Source organism: Melanotaenia boesemani, chromosome 10 (assembly GCF_017639745.1).
Source record: "Melanotaenia boesemani isolate fMelBoe1 chromosome 10, fMelBoe1.pri, whole genome shotgun sequence".
NCBI classification, from domain to species: Eukaryota; Metazoa; Chordata; class Actinopteri; order Atheriniformes; family Melanotaeniidae; genus Melanotaenia; species Melanotaenia boesemani.
The window spans coordinates 32946433-32972369 of record NC_055691.1 but is presented as its reverse complement, the minus strand read 5'-3'; the positions used below and the strand labels follow the sequence as shown (position 1 = coordinate 32972369).

Below are 25937 nucleotides of genomic sequence, written 5' to 3'. Positions count from 1 at the left end.
TTTTTTTTTTGGTTGGTTGGTTGGTTGGTTTTTTTAAAGGCAAAATTTAGTAAAATTGGAAAATAATGTACATTTCAGAATTATGGAAAAAGGCCTTTTTCAGGGAACAAGAAACCGGTTAATTACGTAAAGCTGTTCCACAGTAGAGGTTAATCAGGTTTTTAAAGTGGTGCTACCAAGTGCAGCAGGTGTCCCACTAATTTAATTTTATTTTTTAAAACCACGACTGAACAAAGCCGTAAAAATGCTAGTCTGAATTCAGTTACAGAGTCCTGTGGTAGGGTTCTGTTCGTTCTGCCATGCATTAAATATGAGGGTTGGTGATAATATCTATTAATATCTGTTGGATCAAAAGATGAAAACTAAGGCTGGTATCTGAGATACTGGATTTATGCTCTAGATTCTCAGTACAACACAAAATAAACATGAAATGTAGATATGTAGATTTTATTTGAATGACAAATATATGTGACGCTTCCGTGTTGATGTTTGATGAATGGCATGTGGCCAAGCTCACTTTTGAACACAATGAAAATCAAAATACAAATCTCTTTTTCTTCCTTTATGACACAAAGCGGCTGTGTCTGATAAGTGAAAGAATCATTCTGAATTTAATATGTTTTTTTAACCATTTGCTAATTTGATTTTTAAGCTTGTCAGATGTAAAACGAAACCCACATAGTTTGAAGGCTGCGCAGACTGGTGTAGAGTTCTTTATAAATTTGTTTAATTTTCCTTTCAATTAAAATGTTAAGTATCACATGATAAAATGTGAGCAAGGCATGGTTTGTCCAACTGACGTCCTCGCTGTTCACTAAACCGCCAGATAGAAATTCTGCATCATTTTTACGCACGGAGAGCGCAGGGATAATTTGCGAGCACGCATGAGGGGGTTTCCTCCTCTCCAGGTTGTCCTTGGCCTCGTCACATCAGTGGGCAACTCCAAGACTCTGTCAAGTCCTCTCGATCCCCCAGTTTCCCTCTCTCTACCGTTCCCCCGAAGAAACAACCCGGTCTTACGTCAGAAAGTGCAGGGCAAGCAAGACTGCGTCTTAGGGAGCTATTCGTAGGCATTGCTGCCAAACCCGGTTTGGGGCTTCTCATGAGCTCACTGCAGCCAATGCAATTTACAAATCCAGCTCCTTTAAAACAGCACCAGTGTGTGGTAAGTCAATTGTTCATTCATATTCAGTCACTTTCTCGCTGCGATTTATTTTTCTCACAGCTTTCCTCATATGACAGGTCTGTGTTGCTGGCACAATTGCGCATGAAAAAAGCAGGAGAGTGAACGGTGTGCAGATAAAGAGTAGATTGGCTTACGCTGTAGCCTCACTGCAAACACCATTACATGATGAAGCAACAGAGATTTTTTTCACACAGAAGTTTCTGTGGCATTTTTTGTATTTGATTTTTTTGCTGATCTAAAAAACAACATGCCCCACGCTCGAAATAGGAACCCGAGTCCCATCCCTGAGGTAACATGGGACACAGGACTGAAGGAGATTAACGAGACCTGGAAAGGAGCTATAGCCTGTCTGGGGGTGGCCGTCTTCTTTGTAATGACAATCGGGATCATATACTGGCAAGTGGTTGACCAGCCTAACAAAAACTGGATCCTCAGGGGGACTTTTAGCGGACTCATCTGGGAGAGAAGAACCCACTCTCTGGTGATACAGACTCTTACGGAGGAAAAGACTTACGTGGAGATAGACGTCGGGAACGTGGGGAACCACGATGTTGATGTGCCTTTCGTGAGGAACATGTGTTGGCTTAATAAAACGGAGTTCTGCTACACGTGGGACTCGGTAGCTGAGGTGAAGATCTCGCTGGAGGTGAATGAGGATACGGAGACGGAGTGCTACAGTATGACTTGGGCACCGGTGCACTGTCATGTGGAGCTGAAGGTAAGTGTGCACTAAAGATCCAATCCGCACAGCAAAATGCCACTGTGCGCAAAATTTAAAATGAACAAAACGTAGTTTTAAACTTCCACTTGTTGGTTTGCTAAGTGTTAAAGTGCAAATGTTGCTGATACTGTGTGAAACACATGTGACCAACGGGCCCCTGCCTCGTAAAAGATGGCAACACCATATCATTTACCTAATCTAAATCTTGCACAAGATTTATTTCACACCGATGATCAACGAAAGTTTAAGGTACTTGACTTCATCCACAACATGTTCCTTCATTATTTTTGAGACTTTTGGAAGGAGATAGGATGATATGAATTATCCCAAGTGGCTTAAAAATCTCAGTTCCCTTCGAACTGCTTAAATTTGTGTGAATAAGTTTTGTGTGATTGTGAAATTTGCTGCAGTCTTTATTGAGATGTTGTGATTTAGTTGGATTTGCTGTTTTTAAATTCAAGCTGTCTGTGACAGAGTGAAACAAAACTTGATGAATCCGGACGCCTAATACATTAATTAAATTTTTTTTTTTATTTACATAAGTTTTGTAAATTTGTGTGGTTAGTCTTCTTGCTTTCAGCAAACTCACTCAGTGCAGCCATATTTTGTATTAAATCGGCTTCGAGCATTTTTATACAGTACTTACTGTACACCCCCTCCCACCCTTCTTAATAATGATCAAAGGCCTTCAACTTTTGCGATGTTTGGGGAGGTTAATCTGTCTCCACTGGAACATTCCTCGCCATAACTCCCTGTCATGTGGCGCAATTGCTTCCAGCAAATCTTTCAATGCCCAAGTCGCCAAGTCCTATTTCCAAAATCCTGCCCAGAACCTGTCAGGTGACTAGTTGGCAGCAAAGCGGAGATTTGCTGACATGAGATAAACGAGCTTCCAGTTTGCGCATTTAAAGAGGGATAGGGGAGCTTTCTCTTAGAAAACCCTCTGTCACTCAATACCTCCTGCGTGCCATATTTTCTTAGACAGTCACATGTACCAGTATAACAGCTCTTTACACTTCATTTTTACATTAATGTTAGTTAATATTACAGTTGCATTAATCTATAGTTTGGATTAACTGTGGCACACATTTTAAGTTGAAATTTCTTTTGGCTCTTATGTCAGTGCACTGAAGATAAAGTGAATTTAGATGCTCTAATAAACCTGAATGTCTCTAATAATTTAGGTAGTTGAGTGTTTAAAAAGCAAAAGAAATTCAACCTTTAGTCTAATGTCCAATGACAGCTCAGGTGTAATTTGCAAATCAACCACTTTTTTTTTAAACATATATTATTTTTCTTGCTTCCTCTTTCCAGTCAAGCCTCCTCTTCAGTAATCTCATGGACGTTATTTTACATTCTTTGCTCTGTCTTCTTGAATTTAACCTTTTGCTGTTATCTTTCTTTTTTCCCCTCTTTGTTTTATCTTCGTATGTGACTGTGCTGATGCATGCATATATTTTTCTTCCAGGACTGTTTTTCAATGGCCAACGTTTCCTGGTATGGTGGCGGCAGCGTCCGGGGTCAGACCTGGCCAATAAATGATCAAAACGCCACAATGCAGCCCTTCATCGTCAGCAATCTGAAGGATACACCGTCTGGGTTTGGCTCTGCACTTGAACGCTACTTCTTGGGCTCATCAGGTAGGAAGTCATTGATGGAACTGTTCATTTTTATCAGCTGTGGCTTATGCTTAATGGAGTCACAACTCCTCACAGAAATAGAAATTTATTAAAAAAAATCTGTAACATAACACAGAGTCAGCTGTTTCTGTGCACTTTTAGCAAGGGTTGTGAAAATCTGACCCCACATCAGTGGGTATACAACGTGCACCATGAATCCTCAGGTGTGAGGGAAGTCCTGTGGACACTGTTGTGTTTTCTTGCCCCCTCAACCTCTCATGTAAGTGTTTGTGTATGAACTTGGAAAAAAAATTGCTCCCGAAGTAGTATCTCCATAACTGACTGGATGAATTGACTGGCCCACAAATAGAGTGTAACTCAATACTGTCTGTGGCATCTCAGTTTATTAATTTAGAGATCAGACAACAAAGGGAAGCAAACCACCTTCAGCATCTTAAATTAACTCTTAGGGATACTGGCGTAATTGCCTTTTGTCTCTATTAAAAGGGCAGGTTGGATGAGGGCCCTGCTGACTGGTATAACTCACAAGGTTATTTTTGGGGTGTTAGATTTTATCCCGGGGGCAAAATGGGAAGGCAGGAACCACGAGCGGATGTGAACGGTTTAAGTAACGGATGAGGAATGTGTACATGTGTTTGTGTGGTGGAGTACAGCATTAAGCTCTGGCACTTTGGACTCTCCGGTTGTCTTAATCTGGTGTTTAGCGCCTGAGCCGCTGCTGAAACCAACCAATCTTTATTCTCTCAAGACTTTGCTATAATGAGATTATTGGCATTCAATTAGGATGTTGTGTAAAATGTAAATAATAACAAAAGCAAAATAAACCTGATGTCTGTTTGAAAACCATTTGAAGACAATGCATTAAATTTCAAAGCCAAACATTTGATTATTTCTTGAAAAATAATTTGGTCAGTTTTGGCTGATGCTAGCAGGCGCCACTGCAATAGAAACAGACATGACTCTGAACTCACATTAATGAAAGCAACATTATCATGCAGAACAATATTTAAGAGCAGCATAGGATGTCATCATAATTACTTATTTTTTCGGGGAAGATTTGACTTTTTCTAGCAATTCAAAAATCTCTGCAACTGTCAACAGGCTTGTGCACATTCATTTGCACACTGAGAAACACATGCACACGTGCACTCATACAGATTTTGGTATGTTACATAACAGTGGCAAACATGTAAGAGTATAAGAGTCACATGACTTAAATCCCTTTTCTACCTTGTGAGAGGAGAAGAGAATAATTATCAGGACCTTGTAATCCTTTTCTTCTTTGTCAAGCTTTGCACACAGAAATAAGATAAATAATTCATACACATAGAGATGAGACCTCAATGAGAACAGCTGTTTGAATGTTGCCAAGTAACCACTCACAGACACATGGGGCACACAGCCCTAAACATAGTAAACTGATGCTCAGCAATGGCAACAATCTCTGTTTGGACATTAAAGGTATATGTACAATATCTTATTCAGTTCTAGGATATCTTTATTTGGCTCTAAAATTTTTATTATATGAACATTTAGTTTCAGAGAGAATAATTTAATTTAAACTAAATCTATATGAGCCCTTTTGTTCCTCAGAAGTTTTTTTTTCTACAACCTTTCATCAATTAATATCAGATAAAATCAATCAGATCGATTTACCATCACTGATTACGCACATGCTCTTTTCCGCACATCACAAGCAGTCAGTTGACATGTTTCCATTATTTTTTCCTGTATAGTAAACAAGATTTCCTGTAGTGACATATCACCTGTTAGATGGTGAGTAAATGTGCCGTGTGCGTGCACCTGATGTAGTCTATCACTTGACTGAATGGACATTATCAGTAGTTATCAGCTTATTCATATGGGACAGTAGAGCTCTCTACTCTGCCTTCTAGCAGGTAGAGTAGGTCGTCATCGTCTTTTCACACCACCTATCAGCTGCCCTCATATAGGAAGATTCCCGTTATCAGTCCAACAGGAATCCAATCTGACAGGAATCCAGTCCTCAAGCAGGTTTCATATTCTGAGAATTATTTCTGGCAGAACAACATAAATATATGGCATTTAAACCACAGCTGTTTAATGTATGAGAGAAACAACAGAGAAAAAGCTTCCAGATGGACCTAAAACACATGAGATTTCTGAACTTGAAGCACTCAGAGCGCAGACCTCTGCCAAGCCAGAGGGTCACTCACCTAAGAAAAACCCCAAAAGGCCCAACAGCCCCAGCAGTAGCCCTTATATTTTGAACCTTCTGGATCCCCAGATGCAGAATATCAACATGATCCAGTTCAAACAATGTTGGATTATAACATCTACCATGATGGCATCTTGTAATTTTCTGTTCCTTTCTTTCTTTTTTTTTTTTTTTTTTTTTTTTTTTTTGTGGCAATGATTCTGAGCATTATCTGAATATTCAGCAGCTTTAGTGACAAAGTTATCCCTACCTCCTAATAGTAAAGAAGCCTTAAAGAAATTCCTAAATCCAGGTGGTGTTCTGTCAAAACATGCTACCTTGTGGAAACATGCTAACACAGGCGGAATTTATTTGTTTATTTGTTGATCTTTGCTCTTCTATCAGAACAGCACGTATTTTACATACAATTCAGTTTTGTGTTAATCCACATATTTGTGGATCGTCACTGTGGGATATCATTGGAAAGGTCTTCATCTGGAGAAGAAGATACATCAGTATGAACATGCTACATGATTCCTTCCAAAAAATGACCTTTGAACCTTGACCTAAGTGCATATTTGAAGGTTCATAGGACCAAACACATGGGACCAACTGTTATAGAGAGTTCTTGACCTGAGCTGTCATGTAGTAACTTATGTGTTATACTCACCAACTGGGTGCGCTGTCATATATGGTTAAAATACATTTTCATACATCTAACAATTAGATTATTAAGATCTAAATTCACAATAGTGTTCACCGTTCCTTTTACGCCCCTTTTAGTTGTTAATTCAATGCAACTTTAAAATCGATACAAAATGATGCTCCTATGACATAAAAACTACAATTCCTCATAGTTGCAGAATGCAACTGAAAACAAATATGTTCCATGATTGTAGTTCTTTCGCTTTCTGAACAAGCTCGAAATATAAGGTTACAAAAATATATATGTTACACACCGCCAGAGCAAAAATGTTATGTTTAACAGACTTCAGTTAGTGCAGAACTCTGCCGCCAGACAGGTACGCCCAGAACAGCCTACACCCCCTATTATATCAACACACATTCATACTTACTTTAAAATTTTAGTTTTGACTTTCCGGTTGTTACATGGTCAGGCTCCCCAGTATACTGCCGACTTGCTGTGTACCTACTCCTCAGGGCGCACCCTTCGGTCTTCAGGCCAGAGCCTCCTGAAGGTCCCAAACGGTTTGAAAACCCAGGGAGACCTGGTTTTTCAGGCTGTAGCCCCTAGACTCAGGAGTGACTTGTCCCTGTTCCTCCATGTGGTCAACTTCATGGACTCTTTAAAAACGCAGCTGAAAACTTTTTTATTCAGGAAAGCTTTTTGTTGATGGTCATTACTTATTTTATGAAATTATTATGTTGTTTCATTGCACTATTTTATGTACAGCACTTTGTGATTTAATCTGTGAAAATAAAAAAATTATAAATAAATTTTACTTATTATATAACTCAAATAGCTAATAAAGCAGAACTAGTGATTACATCACTTTTAGATGATATATGTTAATAAAATGTAAAGGTGCTCATTTATTTTAGAAAATAAGCTTGTATGAAATAAAGTGGGAGCAGGCTGGTAGTTGTAATTGTAGATAGGTTCATAAAAACAAATTCTGGCTTCATATTTAGAACACATTTTACAGCTGAACTGTCAGTTACTCAGTTACTAAATGATCTGTAGTGAGAAAAAGTAAATGTATGGGTTTAATTAAGATTAAGAAGTCTAGCCATGGCATTTCTTTTGATTGTCATTTATGATTGACATAGAGAACAGCCAATAGGAAGAGGAATAAGAAAAATCAAAAAGTGACTCCCTGGATTCCTGTTGGACTGGATCGAGTCTTCATGTAGGTGGACTAGGGCCCTACTGTCCCATACGAATAGGCTGATAACATTGATAATGTCCATTCGATGTGTTAACAATCGAATCAAGTGGTGCATCACGCCACTAACACTGACTCGATTTGCAGAAAAAGCATCAGATTCTGACCAATTATGCCTTCTGCTTTTGTTCAAGGCCAACTCTTAATGTGAATGTAGATTAAGGATTTTTTTAGATTAAACACTTTTTTTTTATTTTACTGCCATTCACAACAGTTTGCCAGCATTGTGATTGTTTCACTGCAGTTTCTTTTATTATTAGATTAGGAGTGTTTCAAACAGGAAGAATGGCATGGTACCAGACATACACCCTGTAATAAAAAAAAAAAAAAACAATATTAACAGGACTTTTACTTTCACTTCACAGATAAATAAAAAAGAAAATCAGGTTATTTTTATTCCGTCCAGCAGCTCTGACTAAAGCAGGATTTTAGCCATCACACTGTTTCAGGTTCAGTCTTACCAGTGTTATTTGCTGTGTTTAATAACTACAGGAAGAAATTTATACATTTACAAAATAAATTAATTTATAAGGTTTATTCAAAGTAAAAACTATTTTAATTTCTAATTAAATCCAGTCCCTTTCTTATATTATGTAGCACTTAAATTGACAATAACTGACACAATGTAAATTCAAACAAAAGGAATTTTTCATGTAAACCTACGGTAATTTATAGTTACGTAATGTGTTATTTGTGTGTGTGTTATTTATTTATTTATTTATTTATTTATTTTCGTTGTAAATCAAATCATTAGGATTTAACTCTAATTCCAACTTAGCACTCTACATCTCTACAGTAAGGGAAAGAATAAGTGCTCTGTGATTCTTTTTCCTAAATCAGATTGAGTAAAATACTTACTTACAGTAATATATCAACTATAAAATAGTCTCCGTACTTTAGGTGCATGTTATTAATGATAAATGTACTTATAAAAATCTCAGCTGAAAGTCTTCCGCCTCTCTTCCTGAATCTGCTTCAGGGGAACAAACAAACTGTGGTTTTAATATAATATTAGGACAGCTGCTTGAACCCCTTGACCATTGCACACATGAGGTGTTTGCATGCGACCTGTCTTCACTGGCTCTAGTTAGCCAGAGGAGCACATTATAAATGTGGTGGAAGGTATCAGGGTGAGACTGGCATTGCTAACCTGAGAGGACCTCTGGGAATGGTTAAAGACTAAGAAAGACAGACTGAAATTTAAAGCAATAAAGTCAATTAAAGACAACGTACTGCGCAGGTGATACTAAACAGAGTCCTGAAGAGACAGAAAAAAAACAGTTAAGAAGATATAGAAGTTAAGTACGAAGACTATAGAATATATGTCGGCATGCAGCAGGGTGACATTTGAGAATGTTTCCAACCGGAGAAACATGTCCCAGCCCCACCTGTCATTATTTAAAAACTTCTAAACTATGACGAACGGATTAGATTAACTGAAGCCACTAAATAAACCAAAGAAGAGGCTTTTTACAGGCTGATGTCATGAAGCTTTTTCCATAAGCTTGGGTTGAGTTGGGGATCCAGAGCGGCTTCACTGAGCAGCAGACAAACATCGTAACATGAAGCATTTGCTGTTTTTTAGCTCGACACTGCTGAAGAGAGAGTCCTAAAATTATATTCCTCCATCACTGAAATACACAAAATCAAGATGTTACAGTAGATACTGTGTGATTCATAAATGCATCGATATTTAAATAAATCTAAAAGCTCTTTATTAAATTACATATTTTTCTAACGTTTCCTCTTTTTACTTCAATTATCATAAAACAAAATACTGTAATCACAAAAACATAATAAAAGCTCTGTTTTGAGCTAAATTCTCCTGAAAATGAGTACAGGTGCATTGTGGGAGCTTTATAAGAAAAGTATCTTATCTTTCAGTGTCTAAATCAGATTTACTTCACATATAAATGATGAGCATGTTATGTTTTTAAAACCTAAAATGTGTAATTGATGGTCAGATTGTCTTGCCTGTTTAACTGCAGCCTTGTTTATAATGATGTTGGAGACTTTTTTTTTCTGTGCAGGCAATATAAGTATCCTAGTTTGTTAAAGTTATTACCTGAAATCAGCTATTAGCTGTTTATTTGTAATAAGTAATTTGTAGTAAGTAATTTGTATACCTTTCATTTGTCCACACAAACATAACTATAGTTTATTATTGTGATTGCATCCATTAGACTCTGCATTTTGCTAATCTGATCTTGATCACACATCGGTGTGTGTGCTGTGCATGCACAGACACGACCTCTATCTAACTATTTTTGATTTGGCTATTTTTACCTTCTCTTCGCCTCATCATCGTCTGTTCCTTTTTCTTTGTTTTCCTCTCTGACTCAGTCTTTCCATGTGAGATGAACTTCGGCTTTTCATTTGTCGGGTATATCAGCAGAAAGTAAGCATAACTCAGAAATATAGATTAAAGTTATGAAACCGCCATGAATTTTGATTTTCTCTTTCAGATTGATTTAATTTAAGAGAGTAAAAGTAAATAAAATTTTTTTTAAAAGGATTTCCATTGCAGTGTTTCATAGAAGAGAATAGCACAGAAAACCACTGAAGGGGAAAAATAGGCAATATGTTAGTATTTTTCACTATTCTAAAAACAAAGCTTTTACAGGAAAACTAATTAGTACACCAGGAGTGTCTTCTCTGTCTTTGCAACATATAAGAAAAAAAGAGGAACGTGAGGACATGAAAATATAAATGCATACTCTTTTGTCTGGTGTATCCATAGATGGCTGGTTTCTTTCTTTAACTGTACACAAAAAGCTACAAAGATGGTAGAGTGTGGTGACATTTTTTTATTTATTTATTTTTTTTTTTTAGTAATTATTATTTTAATTTTTTAATTTAATTTAATATAAATATTTAATATAATTTTTTCAGTTGCAAAGCACCACTGGTTTTTTTCTTATTATTACATTAATAAGCAAAGTTAAATCTCAAAGACCAGATTTTGGCACCCAGCATCCAAATATATTCATAAATATCTGATTTAATGATGATGTCAATGGGCCCAATTCTAGCCAAGATAAGGATTAAAAAAAACCTCACTGCTTATTGCCTGGTTGTCAGATTCTGCCCCAAGCATGTGTCCAAAACAACAAAAGCAAATCACAAACTGATACTATTTTAGATCATGTTTTAGAACAGCTTCTGGCCATCTAGGTCTCATCATTTTCAGTGTGTTCATCAGATGCAGAAAGAGAAGCTTCCAACAATTATGTGTGTTGCTTTGCTCAGTGGATCACTAGAAGGTCAGGCAGCTGACCTGAAACCTCAACGCTCCCCGAAAAGTAAGATGTTCATCACTTGATTTGCTCTCTCACCTCAGGCTTTGTCAAAAGCTGCAAAAAATCAGTCATGAGCAGCAACAACCAAGAGGGACCTTTTAAATGTATTTATTCAACAGTTTCTGTCCTGTGGCATGGTTACCGTGTGGATAAACTCAGTCTCATCTATACACATATAATCTAAATTGTTCAGGTCACTTTTGCAAAAGATCAGGTAACTTTTGATTCCTTTCTTTCAACTTCATTAGCTCAGACTGATATAAGGAACAGCTACGCGTAATTACAGGAAAGAACTATATTACTATAGCGATTGCGTGTTTGGATTTGGGATCTTCTCATCAAATCTGTTGATGGTGGCCTTTGCACAAAACACACTGTATTCCAACAGAAACAATAAAACAGAATGACGAGAGGAGTAGAGCAGAAAAAGCACTTCATTATTTTTTCAATAAGAGGGACTGGAAATTTACTACCATGGCAAGATCCCAGTTTTGTGGCCATCAATTTCTTGAGGTTGGGCACAGAAACTAATTTTCCATTGTTAAGGAAATACATGCCCAAACACACACACTCACACAGCAAGTGTTTGAATGCACATTTTATAACCCTAGCCAGGTCTGTAAGCATGCACGAGTGTCATAAATAACAGTATAAATATGACAGGTAAAGGAGTGCAGCCCATCTGGTCCACAGCAGCAGGGAGTCAGGCTACAGCATTTTCCATTCAGACCAGCTGCTCTCTGAGGGCCTAGACGCCACATTAAAACCTTCCTGACCCTTGAGAAGGTGCAGAGGGTCACCTCCGCCGCCACCTCCAAACACTCACCTCAGACTGAGTGAAAGGAAATGCCGAACCTTTATGGTCCTATAAGTCCTGCCCTGTTTTTCTTGTGAGAAAATGCATGCACATCCACTTGTGACTGAAGGTTATTTGATTTGTGTGTTCGCTCAACAACTGTAAAATTGAGGAATGTGTGTGTCAAGTCATTCAAATCTGCCCATTAAACTTTATTCATCTTAATATATTTGCTGCTGCTTTGAAGGTGAGAGGATATTTTCAGGCAGGCATATAATTTCACTTTTGGGAGCTCGTGGAAAATGGTTTATGGGAAGCTTGGAATTTTTAAGAAATTGTTCTAAAAATAGGGTCGCCCCATTCGTTTCCTCCCGGCATCCCACCTTGGCTGTAACTCAAGGCCTCAAACCTGCGTCACTTTCTTTAAATTACACAGTCCCGGCTATCATCTGGCATGCACATCCACAAATGCAATGTTTGTATTTTAAGCGGCACAAGGCTTATATAACCATGCTTAGACAGCAAAACTGCACCCTGCTACATCCTAAATGAGTCGAAATGTGTAAAAACACAAAATAGGATTTAGTCTTTTAACTTATAAATCTTCATGTTTATGTAGAGGTGGAACAATTGGAGCAGCAGTTTTAGACCATGTTGTCTTGTTTCTTTGAAGCCCTGCTGTGTCATTTTCCATAAAGAATAAATATGACTTCAGAAGTCATGCTTGCAAACTTAACCTCCACTTTCCATTCCGTGTGCACTTTTGGTAAAACAAACTGTACGCAGCTTGCTGTATCTGCACATCTTTCTATGAGGCTGCTGGTGTCTGGTGTACTCTCGTTGCTTCTATTTCCACTGCCTGTGTTTCACTTCCATCCTTCCATAAAACTGTAACATTTTCTCCCCTGACCCACTTTCAACTCCATTAAACAGTTTAAATAAATATATTTACAGATTCATAATGCCCTTTCTTTATTAATTTCATTCAGTGATAACATTCTGTCTTTTTTATATTTATATAAGACAGGAATAGGCATTATACAATAAATTGTATAGTATGTGTAACAATACTTCCTTTCAAAAATCTATGTTTATCTGCTATATATGAATCTGTAAGAAGCAGTGGGGTGGTGACCTAATACCTTGTGAGAAGCAGCTGAGGTGTTACCAGTATCTCTTTGACATTATCCATTGCAAACACGTGAGTATTTCCCTGCAGTTGAAGGCTCTTCACTGGCTTTATGCAGTACTTAAATTCTGATCTCCAAAACTATTAATCTGATTATAAACTGGTACATGAATATCCTGCCCGCTCCTGGTCCCAGTAAGCGCATTTAAACAAAAAAGGGTGGCCAATCTAGTTTGTCTAATCTGTACATCAGCTACAAATCTCAAATCCCAGTTTGGGCGCCTTGAGCAGCTTGCCCAGGGCTTTGTGTCAGAGTTTGGATTAATGGCTTTTATCAATACTGGCCTGAGTATTGCTGACCTTAGATGGGACGGACACATAGCTGGGCAGAGCTGAGAGGAAGAGAGGACAATTAAAGCTGGGAGGGAGAAGGTGGGAGTCAGGTTGGGGGAGAAGTGGATGAGGGTAAGGGTAACCTGAGAGGGAAGTGGCATTCCTTGCAGGGCAACTACATCTGCGGACACAATTTTCTGCTATGCATAATCATGTCATTTCACTTCTCAAGAGCTGTATATGCATGGGAGAGGACAAAAGTTGGAGGACTTTAGGAGGTTAAAGCTCATTCATTTAACGTAAGGTGTTCTTCATTTCTGATTTTAAAGAGAATACAGGAGACAGTTAGTGAAAAATAACAAATAAAACCAGGTAAATTTTTAAAGCTGATGTGATTTTTCTGCCTGTTCAACATTTTTCTTATAATTGCTGTGCAGTTTGACCATTTGCCAGCAGTCCCAGGTTAAACTCATCCTAATGCAAACTGCTCTATCTCATTCTAGGGAGTGTTTTTCTAAGATCTGAGTGGAGGAATATCAGCTGACACAGTGTACTTTCTACCTCCCACAACACTCCATTCGTCACACTCATCCTAGTCTCAGTACCACTCACGCACTATGTCATATATGTGGAATGATGGGGCGTCTTACTTGCATTACTTTAATGCCGACCATATAACTGTGTAAATATGTCATATATAACTGCATATTAACTGTATATATGTATATGTATATGTATATGTATATATATATATATATATATATATATATATATATATATATATATATATATATATATGTCTGTTTGTTACCTGTACTGTGATTTTATTAACTAGCTGTCAGCTAGATTACCTGAAGCAAGATTTATTTCTGATAATCTTGATGTTTTGTGCCTCCTCCTGTGTGCTCCCTTCCATGCAGGTGTCACAGTGCTTGTATCTCCAGACATCCCCCTGCAGATCGGGGTGGACAGCCAGCAGCAGTTCTGCCTGCAGTCACTGCCTAGTATGGAGCGTCTCCCTCTGCAGTACACTGTGTGTGTGGCCCACAATGTGAAAGCTGCTCACCAGGAAGCCATGCTACAACTCTCCGAGCAGAGCAGGGAACTACCGAACATGAAAGCGCTGTGGTAAATTCAGTCTAGATGAAGAGTGGAGCAGATTTTAACCTTAAATTCTTCACTTTGCACTGTCATGATATCAGTATGTCAAGAGGGTCCATCAGCGGGGTTAGTGAGCTCTACTTTCTCTCACAGTAGCAGGTTGTGAATGATTTCTCTGCCTTATAGGCTGCCGTTCTGGAAGCTGCTCACTAATGTGGACTCAGGGCCGAAGGTGGAGAGGGAGCTGAGAACCTTCTCTAATCGCCTGAGGAGACACCAGCTGGGGGAGGGAGTCATCAGCCTCAATGAACATTCCACCACCCTCCTCTCTGATATGGTACATGCTGTTCACTCTCTCTTGAACTGTACAGTTTCTTCTCCTAGTCTTTAAAGTCTAGACAGATTTTTAGCTCCAGTTTAACAAATGGCCCAGCTATGAGTACATCTATTAGTTATACTGACTAATGAAGAACAAAAGACATAGGGCCCGTTTACCTAAACAGATGTTCAAACCATCAGCTGTCCTGATTTAGATTTAAAGTTGCTTTTTAAATATTTGTCTTCATTCAGGCAGAAGGTGTTTGGGAGTACACATGTTGTGTACTTCAAGAACTGCCAAGTGATGTAAAAAAATGAGGTGGAAAAATGATTATAGTCAAGTTGAACATGGTTTACCTCTTTGAGTAAAGTCACAGCAGTGTCTGATATCACAAAAATACTGGCCAGAACAACAATTTCAGAAAGAATGCTTTTCATTAATTCAGAATAACATCAAATCTCCCGAACTGTGGATTATAAAGTAATCCAGCCATTATCACACTAATCCTAAATGATTTATTACTAAAAGAAAGAACTTCGTCATTGGAGAACTTCATGTTCAGATTTGTGTGAAAAGAACTGTTTCTTTTTTTTCCTGTTAAACTATTCTAATCTCAATAAATCTGCAGTGCTAACATGCCCAACAAAATTACATGTGGATAAATGTCATCAGTTTCAGGGCAAAGTCAATATAACACAATCAGCACACCCAGGATGAATATTTGCCATCACCATTAGTTAATGTTATATACTGTTTGCCAATAGGCCAGTCCCAGGCAATGAGCGGAAGATGTACGGATTAAGGTAATATATCTATGCATCCCTATTTGAGACCACAGTGCATTTAAGCTTAACTATCAACCAGTAAAATTAAAAGGAAATATTAGCTTGGATATCTGTTGACCTCGAAACAGAAATCCAGAAACAGACTTTCTGCCTCGACCCATTAGATCACAGTCAAAGTGTCCCCAGCAAATGGGTTTTTAAGACTGAGGACTGGTGCAGATGATGTCCGGCTTGCCAATACTCCATCTTAAGCTGATTTTTTACACTTAAGTGTGATTTTGAAGGGTAAGTTAAAGTTGGATGTAGACTATGTGGTGAGTAGACTGGTGAGGGCTCTTTGGTCATTGGCACAAAACTGGCCATGGATACGTAAGTTATCATAAGGAGATGTTCTTAAATGGATCTCAACTGTACAGGTGAGGGAAAGATGGAGGAAAGGTTAACTGAAACGTCACAATGTAGAAAACAATGGCTTTCTGCCTTTGTGTGAAAATATTTGTTTCTGGGAACCAAATTTACCAGCATATTAATTTAAAGTCTTGCAGCATGAAAATATCATCATTTTTGTTCATTTTTAGCTATAATTGTTTGTTGCATTGTGTTTTTAATGTTTGTAGTATCAGTCCTTTCTGTTCATGTTTCCCTTTAGTCAAGTCCTTTATTATTACAAACTACATGGCAACTGATCGCTCTCCTCAGTCAAGTGGATCCATGTCAATACCTGGTGATGTTCCATTACAAAACAAATACACTTGAGAGAAAATAAACCAAGCGTCCTGTAACATGTCTCCGGTTGCTCGGAGTGTGGTAACTGTAGGATGGTGAAGAATTGGCTGTGTTGAGACTTGCAGGGATCTTGGCCAAGACTAACTCAAGCAGGTGATCCTGACACCAGCTCAGCACTGTGATCTGACTAGGAGCCTGCAACAGTGGAGAAGGCTGGGGAGTTTCACATAATCACCCCATCAAAAGACTTCAGAGAGTATGAATACACTGTACAAACACAACAAGTAACAGTATGTTCCCATTTCCAGTTCAGTTGATATGAAAGGTAAAGGAAAGGAGTGGCAAAATGGGAGGAATTGCATATTTCAGTTGATGGGTTCCTGTTAATGAACAAGAGTTTCTTTGAATCTCATATTTTCTTGGACATCAAAGATATTAAGTGCCAGTTTTATTGGTTCCACATGACCTTGTTAACCTTGATTAGTGTTGTAAGAAACAAGTAAAGTCCACAGCCCTGCACAGAAATTTGTGAAAGCTGGTTATGACATATGAGGCTTTCCTCTCTTTTACTACAGTTTTATTAGATGAGTTTAAAATGACTTGCTGGTTGTGAACAATTTGGATTATTAGTTAGTTTATCATGTTTCTGAACATAATTCACATACTATAAATAAAGTATTATTTGAATTAGAATAGAGCAGAATCTTGCATTTACTTTTGTTTCTTTTGTTTCTCGTCTTAGAATATGCAGAGCAACAAAGATCAGAAAAAACAAGCCTGAAGAATTACACAATATGTGCTAATCTATTCTTTCTTCCCACAGCTCTTTCACCTCCTGATGTCAGTCTTTACAGTCTTAAGAGATTTTGCTCCACGGTTATGTAATCTGAAGTCTGTGTTTGACTTTAACATGTAAATCCCATAAGATTATAGTACACAACAAAAGGTTTTGTCAAAGGTTATGTTGTCAAGGATGTGAATTTTCCGAGTGCCTTGTATAAATGTATGGTATCATTGTGCATTCCCCTGTGCAGGACCATGACTACCTCAACAGCAGGAAAAGGGGGATGTCCAAGAGACTGACCAGGGACCTCCCACTTGTCAAGCTTCTTAACATTTCCATCACCTTGTCCCCTTTCCTGGGTGTGGACACCACACAGTTCCACACCTCCCTCGCTGATGGCACCGAGGCCTACTGGCTCAGTCTTCCCTCAGCCCCACAGGGACAGCTGGTGAGTCCTCATGGGCACAAGCCATCACCCTGTAAAATAATTAGCCAAGTTCACATTACACCACATGTGAAGTTTTCCACCTAAGGAGTTTCTGTTGTGATTTTTTGCTGGTGTTGGGTGTGCAACTGTCTTTATTAAAAGTATAAGCAATTAACAGTAAACAGTGAACATTTTAATAGCAAAGATCCTACTAGGGCTCCTCATCTAGAAAACATTTTCTAAACAGCTTTCTAAATTATGCTTTCAGTCTGCTCGCTGGACCCCGGCTTGATAAAAACATCATGAATATAATATAATCCAAAACTCAATAACAGCAGCAGCAGAAACACAGAAGTTGATAATCATTCCGTATAAAATAGATTTACATTTGAATTCCACTCGCTGTTGTCCTCCCATCCAGGTCCCCGTGATGAGTCAGTGGCAAGGAAAGTTCTGTGTAAAGCTGAACCTCACAAACCCAGGAGCGGTGAGCTGGTTCATGGACAGGGTTGGATCCTTGCAGGCCCATTTAGGAATGGAGTACATCATGCTGGAAGGGGGCGAGAGGAATCTGTTTGAGGAGCAGGCCCTCCGTCCACCACAGGCCCTGGGTGGTGACAGGTACATTGAACTTCTAGCTGATGTGGCCACAAGGATAGGAGACTCCACCATCATCATGACAGCAGGGACACGGTAATACTCTTGAACACCAACTATTTTGTGCATGTTCCATGATTGAAGTTCTTGTATATATATATATATATATATATATATATATATATATATATATATATATATATATATATATATATAAAATACGTATATACAGACGTGGACAAAATTGTTGGTACCCTTCGGTTAATGAAAGAAAAACTCACAATGGCCACAGAAATAACTTGAATCTGACTAAAGTAAAAATAAATAAAAATTCTATGAAATTTCATCAATGAAAGTCAGACATTGCTTTTCAACCATGCTTCAGTGAAACAGGTCTGGACAAAAATGATGGTACCCCTAGAAAAGACTGAAAATAATGTGACCAAAGGGACGTGTTAATCCAAGGTGTGTCCACTAATTAGCATCACAGGTGTCTACAATCTTGTAATCAGTCAGTGGGCCTATATATAGGCTCCAGGTAGTCACTGTGCTGTTTGGTGACATGGTGTGAACCACACTCAACATGGACCAGAAGAAGCAAAGGAAAGAGTTGTCTCAGGAGATTAGAAAGAAAATTATAGAAAGCATGTTAAAGGTAAAGGCTATAAGACCATCTCCAAGCAGCTTGATGTTCCTGTGACTAAAGTTGCACATATTATTCAGAAATGTAAGATCCATGGGACTGTAGCCAACCTCCTTGGACGTGGCCGCAGGAGGAAAATTGATGACAAATCAAAGAGACAGAAAATACGGACGGTAACAAAAGAACCCAGAAAAACTTCTAAAGAGATTAAAGGTGAACTTCAAGCTCAAGGAACATCAGTGTCAGATCGCACCATCAGTCGTTGTTTGAGCCAAAGTGGACTTAATGGAAGACGACCAAGGAGGAACCATTGTTAAAAACAAACCATAAAAAAGCCAAACTACATGTTGACAAGCCACAAAGCTTCTGGGAGAATGTCCTATGGACAGATGAGACACAAATGGAACTTTTTGCCAAAGTACATCAGCTCTATGTTTACAGACGGAAAAATGAAGCATATGAAGAAAAGAACACCGTCCCTACTGTGGAACATGGAGGAGGCTCTGTTATGTTCTCGGGCTGCTTTGCTGCATCTGGTACAGGGTGTCTTGAATCTGTGCAGGTACAATGAAATCTCAAAACTATCAAGGGATTCTTGAGAGAAATGTGCTGGCCAGTGTCAGAAAGCTTGGTCTCAGTCGCAGGTCATGGGTCTTGCGACAGGACAATGACCCAAAACACAGCTAAAAACACCCAAGAATGGCTAAGAGGAAAACATGGACTATTCTAAAGTGGGCTCTATGAGCCCTGACCTAAATCCTACTGAGCATCTTTGGAAGGAGCTGAAACATGCTGTCTGGAAAAGGCTCCCTTCAAACCTGAGACAACTGGAGCAGTTTGCTTATGAGGCCAAAATACCTGCTGAGAGGTGCAGAAGTCTCATTGACAGTTACAGGAATCATTTGATTGCAGCGATTGCCTCAAAAGGTTGTGCAACAAAATATTAAGGGTACCATCATTTTTGTCCAGGCCTGAGTTTATTTTTTAAAATAATTCTGTTGAAGCATGGTTGAAAAGCAATGTCTGACTTTCATTGTTTAAATTTCATAGAATTTTTATTTATTATTACTTTTGTCAGATTCAAGTTATTTCTGTGACCATTGTGAGTTTTTCTTTCATTAACCAAGGGGTACCAACAATTATGTTCACTTTATTTTTATACATATATATATATATATATATATATATAATATCTCATACAATGTTAATTGTGTAATTGTGTGGCTCAGGTCAAGCCACAAGCCATTGTTTGTGAGGATGACCCCCTTGCAGTCTGACTGGAGCTCTTTGGGGCTGAGGGCCATCATTCCCTCCCTGCTGCACCACACTCTGCTGGGATACAACTTCCTCATTCCCGATGCAGTAGGTAATACAACCACCTATGTATAGCTTTTTTTCAACTTTGATAACATGATGATGTTTTGCCCACAGATAAAAAAAAATCTGCTTCTAGTCTCAGGCACAAAAAAAAAAATCCAAATGTATTCCTCTAATCATCCAAATTCCTCTGATGGTGGTTCAGAGCCAGACAGACAGCTGATATCTGTGAGAAAACTACTTACTTTGAAGTGGAGAAAACAGAGAACTGTCAATGGCACAGACAGAACAGACTAATGTGAATGTCACATCATTCATTTATTTTATTAAAGTATTTATAAATTGATTTTTTATTTTTCACGTATTCTCACATCTAATTACTAAAAGGTAGAACCAACATACTTTAAAAGACTATCCCATCCTCTATCCATTAATCCCTGTCTCTACAGGAGGCTCTCTGTCAGGAGACCTGGTCACAGATGAGGAGTTGTTCGTCCGCTGGCTGGAAATTGCAGCCTTTCTCCCAGTTATCAGCTTCCACACGCCACCCTGGGTGTACGGAGAGGACCAGGTACATATGGCCATGAATCGAACACAGGTTATAAACCAATGCAAGCACCATCCAGCTGAGATGGATGACACTACAGCTGTGCTATCCACATTGTATGTAATTAAACAAACAACATCCCAGGTTCACATTCTTTTCCAGACTACAAAAGATTTTCACTTGAGAAGATTTATTACGGAGCTCAAGTGAAGAGAGGTGTGAATTCTGCCAATTAGGTGATCCGAAAGAAGAAGGGAGGTTATCTTTTGCACACTATAATGAAAAAAGACATTAGAGATGTAGTGTATTGACCTAGCTGCCTCCCTTCCGTTTTGAAGGCCAGTACTGGGAAGTTCCCACAGATGCTTTTGCTAAGGGGTGTTATAGGACTGCTGAGACCTGATGTATCAAAACTCAGACCTGGCAGGAGAGGGCGGACCGAACGCCACCTTCTCCGCTGGAAACTGGGGATGAGCTTTTTACTGCACGCAGCAGAAAAACAAGGTGTACAGTCTTTGGTAATAGATACTGATATTTTTGACAGTAAGGTCTCAGCACTCAGGTTTCTAAAACAATATAGGTTTGATGGAAGGATGAAGCCTTTCCACCCCTCTTCCTCTTCTATCCCGCCTTTCCTCATTTCATTCACCTGTGGTTAAGAGGCCATCTGTTTTAAATTACAACCCTTATTCCAAATTTATGGCTCACTTTCACTCTCAAGGGCCACTTCAGCTGGAATGATAATGAATCTGAGGACAAGTCTTGGAAAAATACTTTATTGTGGCAATTAAAATTTCCATGAGTAATTGACAAGTGTGACAGAGTGGGAGTGATCAACTGTATTTTTCCATTAGCAGAAGAAGGCAGGAAAACGTTCTGGTAGTGACTTGTGTTGCGTGACAAAGATAAAAATGGTTTTTGGACAGCCAGACTTTTGACAGCAGCAACTTTTCCATTTTAGTGTGTAGCATAGACTTTATCTTATAAATTTAAATGAAGTAAGGAGTTAGAGGGTGTTTAGTGGAGAATAAGTGATCAACCACTCTTTTATTGGAATTTTTCTTGATTTTATTTCCAGTGTGACACTTTGCTAAGTCACTGACAGGTCACAGCAATGACTGTACTGGACTGGAATAGCAGTAAAAACCCCAAAGCCACACACATGCCTGGCTTCTCAGTTAGAAAAAGATCCACTCAAACCTAGGCTCAGATTCAAGTTTATTCCAAATTCTCTCAATCCCAACTCACTGAAATACATTTTTTATAGTTGCGGTCAAGTTTTGTTTTAGTCACAGGACACTGAGGAGGATGTGACCCTTCTAGGAATGCTGAAGTCGTTCTGTTAGTGGGAGACAGGAGAAAATTTTAAAACCCGCTAAATAAACAATGAGCTTATGTTCCATCTGCATGCCTGGCTGAAGATATGGCACAAACATCCATAGCAGACCTCCTGGTCAGTATTGTTTTTATCCTGAAATCCTTGTGGGATCATTTAGTATAGAAAATTACTTTTATTTTCATTGGTTTAACTTTCTCAGTTGCTTTAGATTTCTTGAAAATATATTTGGCTGAATATCAATTAAAGACCAAAGTGCCTCTGAATGAAAATACATCTTGACAAAAAGTAGACAGTAATCCCTCTTTATCCATTTCAAGTAGGTCACTGTGTCCCAATTCTTTTTTCTTTTTTCTTTTTTTTTTCATTCTGTAATCCGCATTAACTTTATGATCTGTCTCGGCTCGTGACTCAGGTGCTTAACCTAACTCGGACCTACATCATGAAGCACCAGAGGGATGTGGTACCGCTGATAGAGGAGTATGCAGAGGAGTGGCAGACGACAGGAAATCCCATCTACCGGCCAATGTGGTGGCTCAGTCCGAATGATCCCATGACTTTCACCATTGATGACCAGTTCCTCATCGGAGATGAGGTGAATTAATTTTGTTCTGATCTTCCTTCTTGCATCATCTGATGCATCAGAACTTTCCCCAACTGTAATATGATGTCTTTATGGTTAAATGTGCCGTCTTTTGTATGAGTATTTTTTCACAATTGTTTTTGTATTTTCAGGTCTTAGTGGCACCAGTAGTGGAGAAGGGGGCAGTGCACAGGGATATTTATTTACCTGACGGGGGCTTCCAGTGGCAGGACAGCCGGAATGGGCAGGTGTTTGATGGCGGGACGTTTCTGCAGAACTACCCTGTTCCTCTGGAGGAGGTGGCTGTTTTCTTAAGGAGAAGCTGAGTCATGCAACTGATCCGCTGAATCATCTGACTTAACCTGTTACTGTTTTAAATCAAATTCTTATTATTTTTTTAATTACTTGTGCTGTTCCCATATTGCACTTTTCCACTAAAGACCACTGACTCACGTTCTGACTTGAGATGATATGTAGAAAGAATATTTTTTATACTTGCACTTTACAGTTCAGAATTGTTTGTATTTTGTTCCCCTTGTGGCGTTTTGGTTTTTTCTTTTTCTTCTTCTTTTTTTAAAAATGTTAATCAGTTTTACCTCTTGGCCGATTTGTTTCTGGACTTTTTTTTTCCCCATCTATTCATCTTTTTTGGGGGTGTGTGTGTGTATAGTTCCGGACAAATCTGTGTGTTTACATACTGCCTTTCTACAGTCTTTAAATTTTTAGTTGCTGCTGGCTCTCTTCATCAAGAGGAACAAAGCAGGCCCCATTGCTGGCTTAAAAGAGTCTGAATCCCTCAAGAAGACCAAATGAAGAAACGGAAAAGCAAAGAGTTGTAAAACCATTTTTTTTCAAGGTATATGCTCCCCAGGAGATATTTAGGTTACAGAAAGCTGCAGACGGGGACAGATGTAACATGGCATGTCTTGCTCACTCAGTGAAAGGCTTTTACTTGAACCAGACTGAGGGGCTGATTGTTTTATGAATGTACCTCAAGTTGCAGATGTTCACTGCTTTATAGTCATTACAAACAACAATCTATCACCCTTTAGCACATATTCTTGCAATAGTTAAGTTATGAAATAATCAACATACCACTCTGTTGGACATGCTATCTGAATGTTCTTTAGTACTGTATGTTAGAGGAACTTGAGGCCAAGCCACTGTTATATCAGACTTTACGTTTTTGCTAACTTGCTGTGGCAATGGCTTATAGATAAGTGGCTCCTTTTTTTTTTCCTTTTATCTAGCTGAATGATGTTGTGTTGAAGTGCTCTTTCTTGAGAGCCAAATTAAGTTCTAAAGAAAGCCCTGCAGATGATACTTAACTGGTGGAAAGGAGCTTTCAAAGAAATAGCTTGACATTTGGTTATTCAGTTACTTATTGTGTGACTGATGTTACTTGCATATCTGATTTGTAAATATGAAACTACCACATGCAGCTTAGATAGTTATCAGACTGGAGGCATTGTGTGCCTGGCCCAAAGCTAGCCTGGTTCAACACCCTATTAATTCAACAATCAGTAATCAGAAAACTATTCAATTTAACTATTCAAAGAGTGAACTAATAACAGAATCTTTTAAAAACAAAAATTTAATAGCAACATTTAGTTTCACCATTTTCATGTTTCCAGCTTTGATGCTATGGGGTTAGCTTAGCGTAAAAAGTTAGTCATGTCAATGCTAAGTGCTAGCTTAGGGTTAGCTTAGCATGAAAAGTCTGCTGGCATCAGTCACAACGCACTTTTCCTGCTGCAAAAAGTGCATTGTGTGTGACTTTGTTTTGAGCTTGTTTTGGGATTAAGAACTAATTTTGATTAGCCAATTAGAAGAACAAAATACATACATATTAGTGTTTAAGTCACCTTTCAAATTAATTTTAGCAGAAACTAATACCTAGAGGCTTTAAGAGTTGGTTAATTAAACCAAGAATGATGGAAATTGCTCAGATTGTGGTACATTAATACTTTTTCTCATAAAATTTTTGGCAAAAAGTGTATTTATTATTATTATTATTATTATTATTATTATCCAAGATGTACCAAACAACTAAGTGCATTGTTTTCTTTTGTAAGCAGTGACTCCATGTGAAAGAACCTGCATTTTAGCAATCATATGTATGTTGTATTTACTAGAAAGTGTTCAAAGCATGGGTTATTGTTTAAATAGAAAAGGCTTTTTGATCAATTGAGATCTGCTTTGGTTTTTTTAATGACAAAGTTTTAAGTTTTTCTATAAAAAAAATAGCTTAGTTTTGAACCCAAAACATTGATTCCATACAAGAACCGGATATTATCCTGTGAAAAAAGAAAGAAAACTACCTGATTAAAGTAGAACTGGTGCTGTACTTGTAATATTTTTCTTCGCCAAAACCAAAACAGTTTTCTGGGGATTGAGTGGTGGCTGGTGGTCACTTGCCTGTTGCTTTAGTGTTTTTGTCCTCATGTTTATGTTGGACCTTGTCTCCACTTTCACATCACATTAGTAGTTTTTACAAAATCTCTTTTGAACCCTGACTTAATGCAGCAATGAAATGTATTCTGTGATTATATTCAAAAGAAATGTAATCTTTACACCATGCTACATCATGTATATATGTGCTTAGTTTATTTTTTTGTTCTTCACAAGACAATCTTAACTGGCCAGCAGTGATGATACAGACTCATATCTTACCGAGTCCAACCAACAAATTAACTGATCTAATACATTTACTGTATCAGCTCAAACACTCAGGTCAAATGAATCTAACATCACAAAATGTCTTAGAGCAACACATCGATGTCTTAATCTCTTGCAGAGCAGAATGTACGACGTACAAACTGTGATTTCCCACAGCCCTTCATTTGAGGAGCTTTTCTAGTTCCCATGATAATGCCTTTGTGGAATGCTGTGTTATGTTCACATATATGTTGCAGGAAAAGCTTTGATGTGTTATTCCTTCCCTCTTATCTACAGCAACCCACATGCTTTTCATTGATATTGATATGCCACTCTTAAATCTGGACAAAGATGAGTGTCTGGATTATTGCAGTATCAGCAATGAAAATATTACAATGACTGTGCCATTACAAATGTTTTTTGTTTTTATTTTTTTGTTTGTTTTATTCTGTAAATCAGAGAGTAGAATTACAAAGTTGCAATAAAGTTTACATTTTCTTACTTCACTTTCTCAAGTCATTAAGTTGAAGCTTATTTAATGTGGACAGGTGGGTGAACCACTGGCTTCAAAACTAAATATAAATAAAGTAATTCAATAAAATATCAATAATTAAAAAGTTCTAAGTTATTGACAAACAAGAAAAAAAATTATTAATTAAAGGGGAGATTACAACTTTGCTGAGTGAATATTTTATGCCTGTGTTTGTTCATTTAAATGCAGCCCATGTAGTTATGCATTTTTAAAACATCTTCCGGTCAAATCCCAGCAGCTAAGTTTGTGTTTTCTTTCTGTACTCATGTTGTTTTTCTTTATAAAATATGCCTCAATAGTTCCATGGCGCCACCAGAGCATTGTAAGATAGTTTTTAAAAACACACAACTCCCTTAAGATACACATAAAAGTAGAAAAATGAAGATGTCAGTATG

The 25937-nt window shown here is 38.1% G+C and overlaps 1 protein-coding gene across 1 annotated transcript; it reads left to right on the top strand.

Annotated features, from left to right (window-relative positions):
- The first annotated feature begins 914 nt into the window (after positions 1-914).
- si:ch211-236l14.4 (SITS-binding protein) lies at positions 915-25512 on the top strand. Its single transcript, XM_041998082.1, has 11 exons — positions 915-1165; positions 1243-1904; positions 3376-3547; positions 14108-14315; positions 14475-14625; positions 17153-17350; positions 17751-18022; positions 19799-19935; positions 20336-20457; positions 22185-22364; positions 22505-25512. The coding sequence occupies exons 2-11, from the start codon at positions 1434-1436 to the stop codon at positions 22676-22678; spliced, it is 2085 nt and encodes a 694-aa protein (XP_041854016.1). The 5' UTR covers positions 915-1165; positions 1243-1433; the 3' UTR covers positions 22679-25512.
- Positions 25513-25937: the final 425 nt, after the last annotated feature.

Coding starts and splice junctions, on each gene's coding strand:
- si:ch211-236l14.4 (XM_041998082.1), top strand. CDS start 1,434: ATGCCCCACGCTCGAAATAGGAACCCGAGTCCCATCCCTGAGGTAACA. Junction 1,905..3,375: donor ACTGTCATGTGGAGCTGAAG/GTAAGTGTGCAC, acceptor TTTTTCTTCCAG/GACTGTTTTTCAATGGCCAA. Junction 3,548..14,107: donor CTACTTCTTGGGCTCATCAG/GTAGGAAGTCAT, acceptor CCTTCCATGCAG/GTGTCACAGTGCTTGTATCT.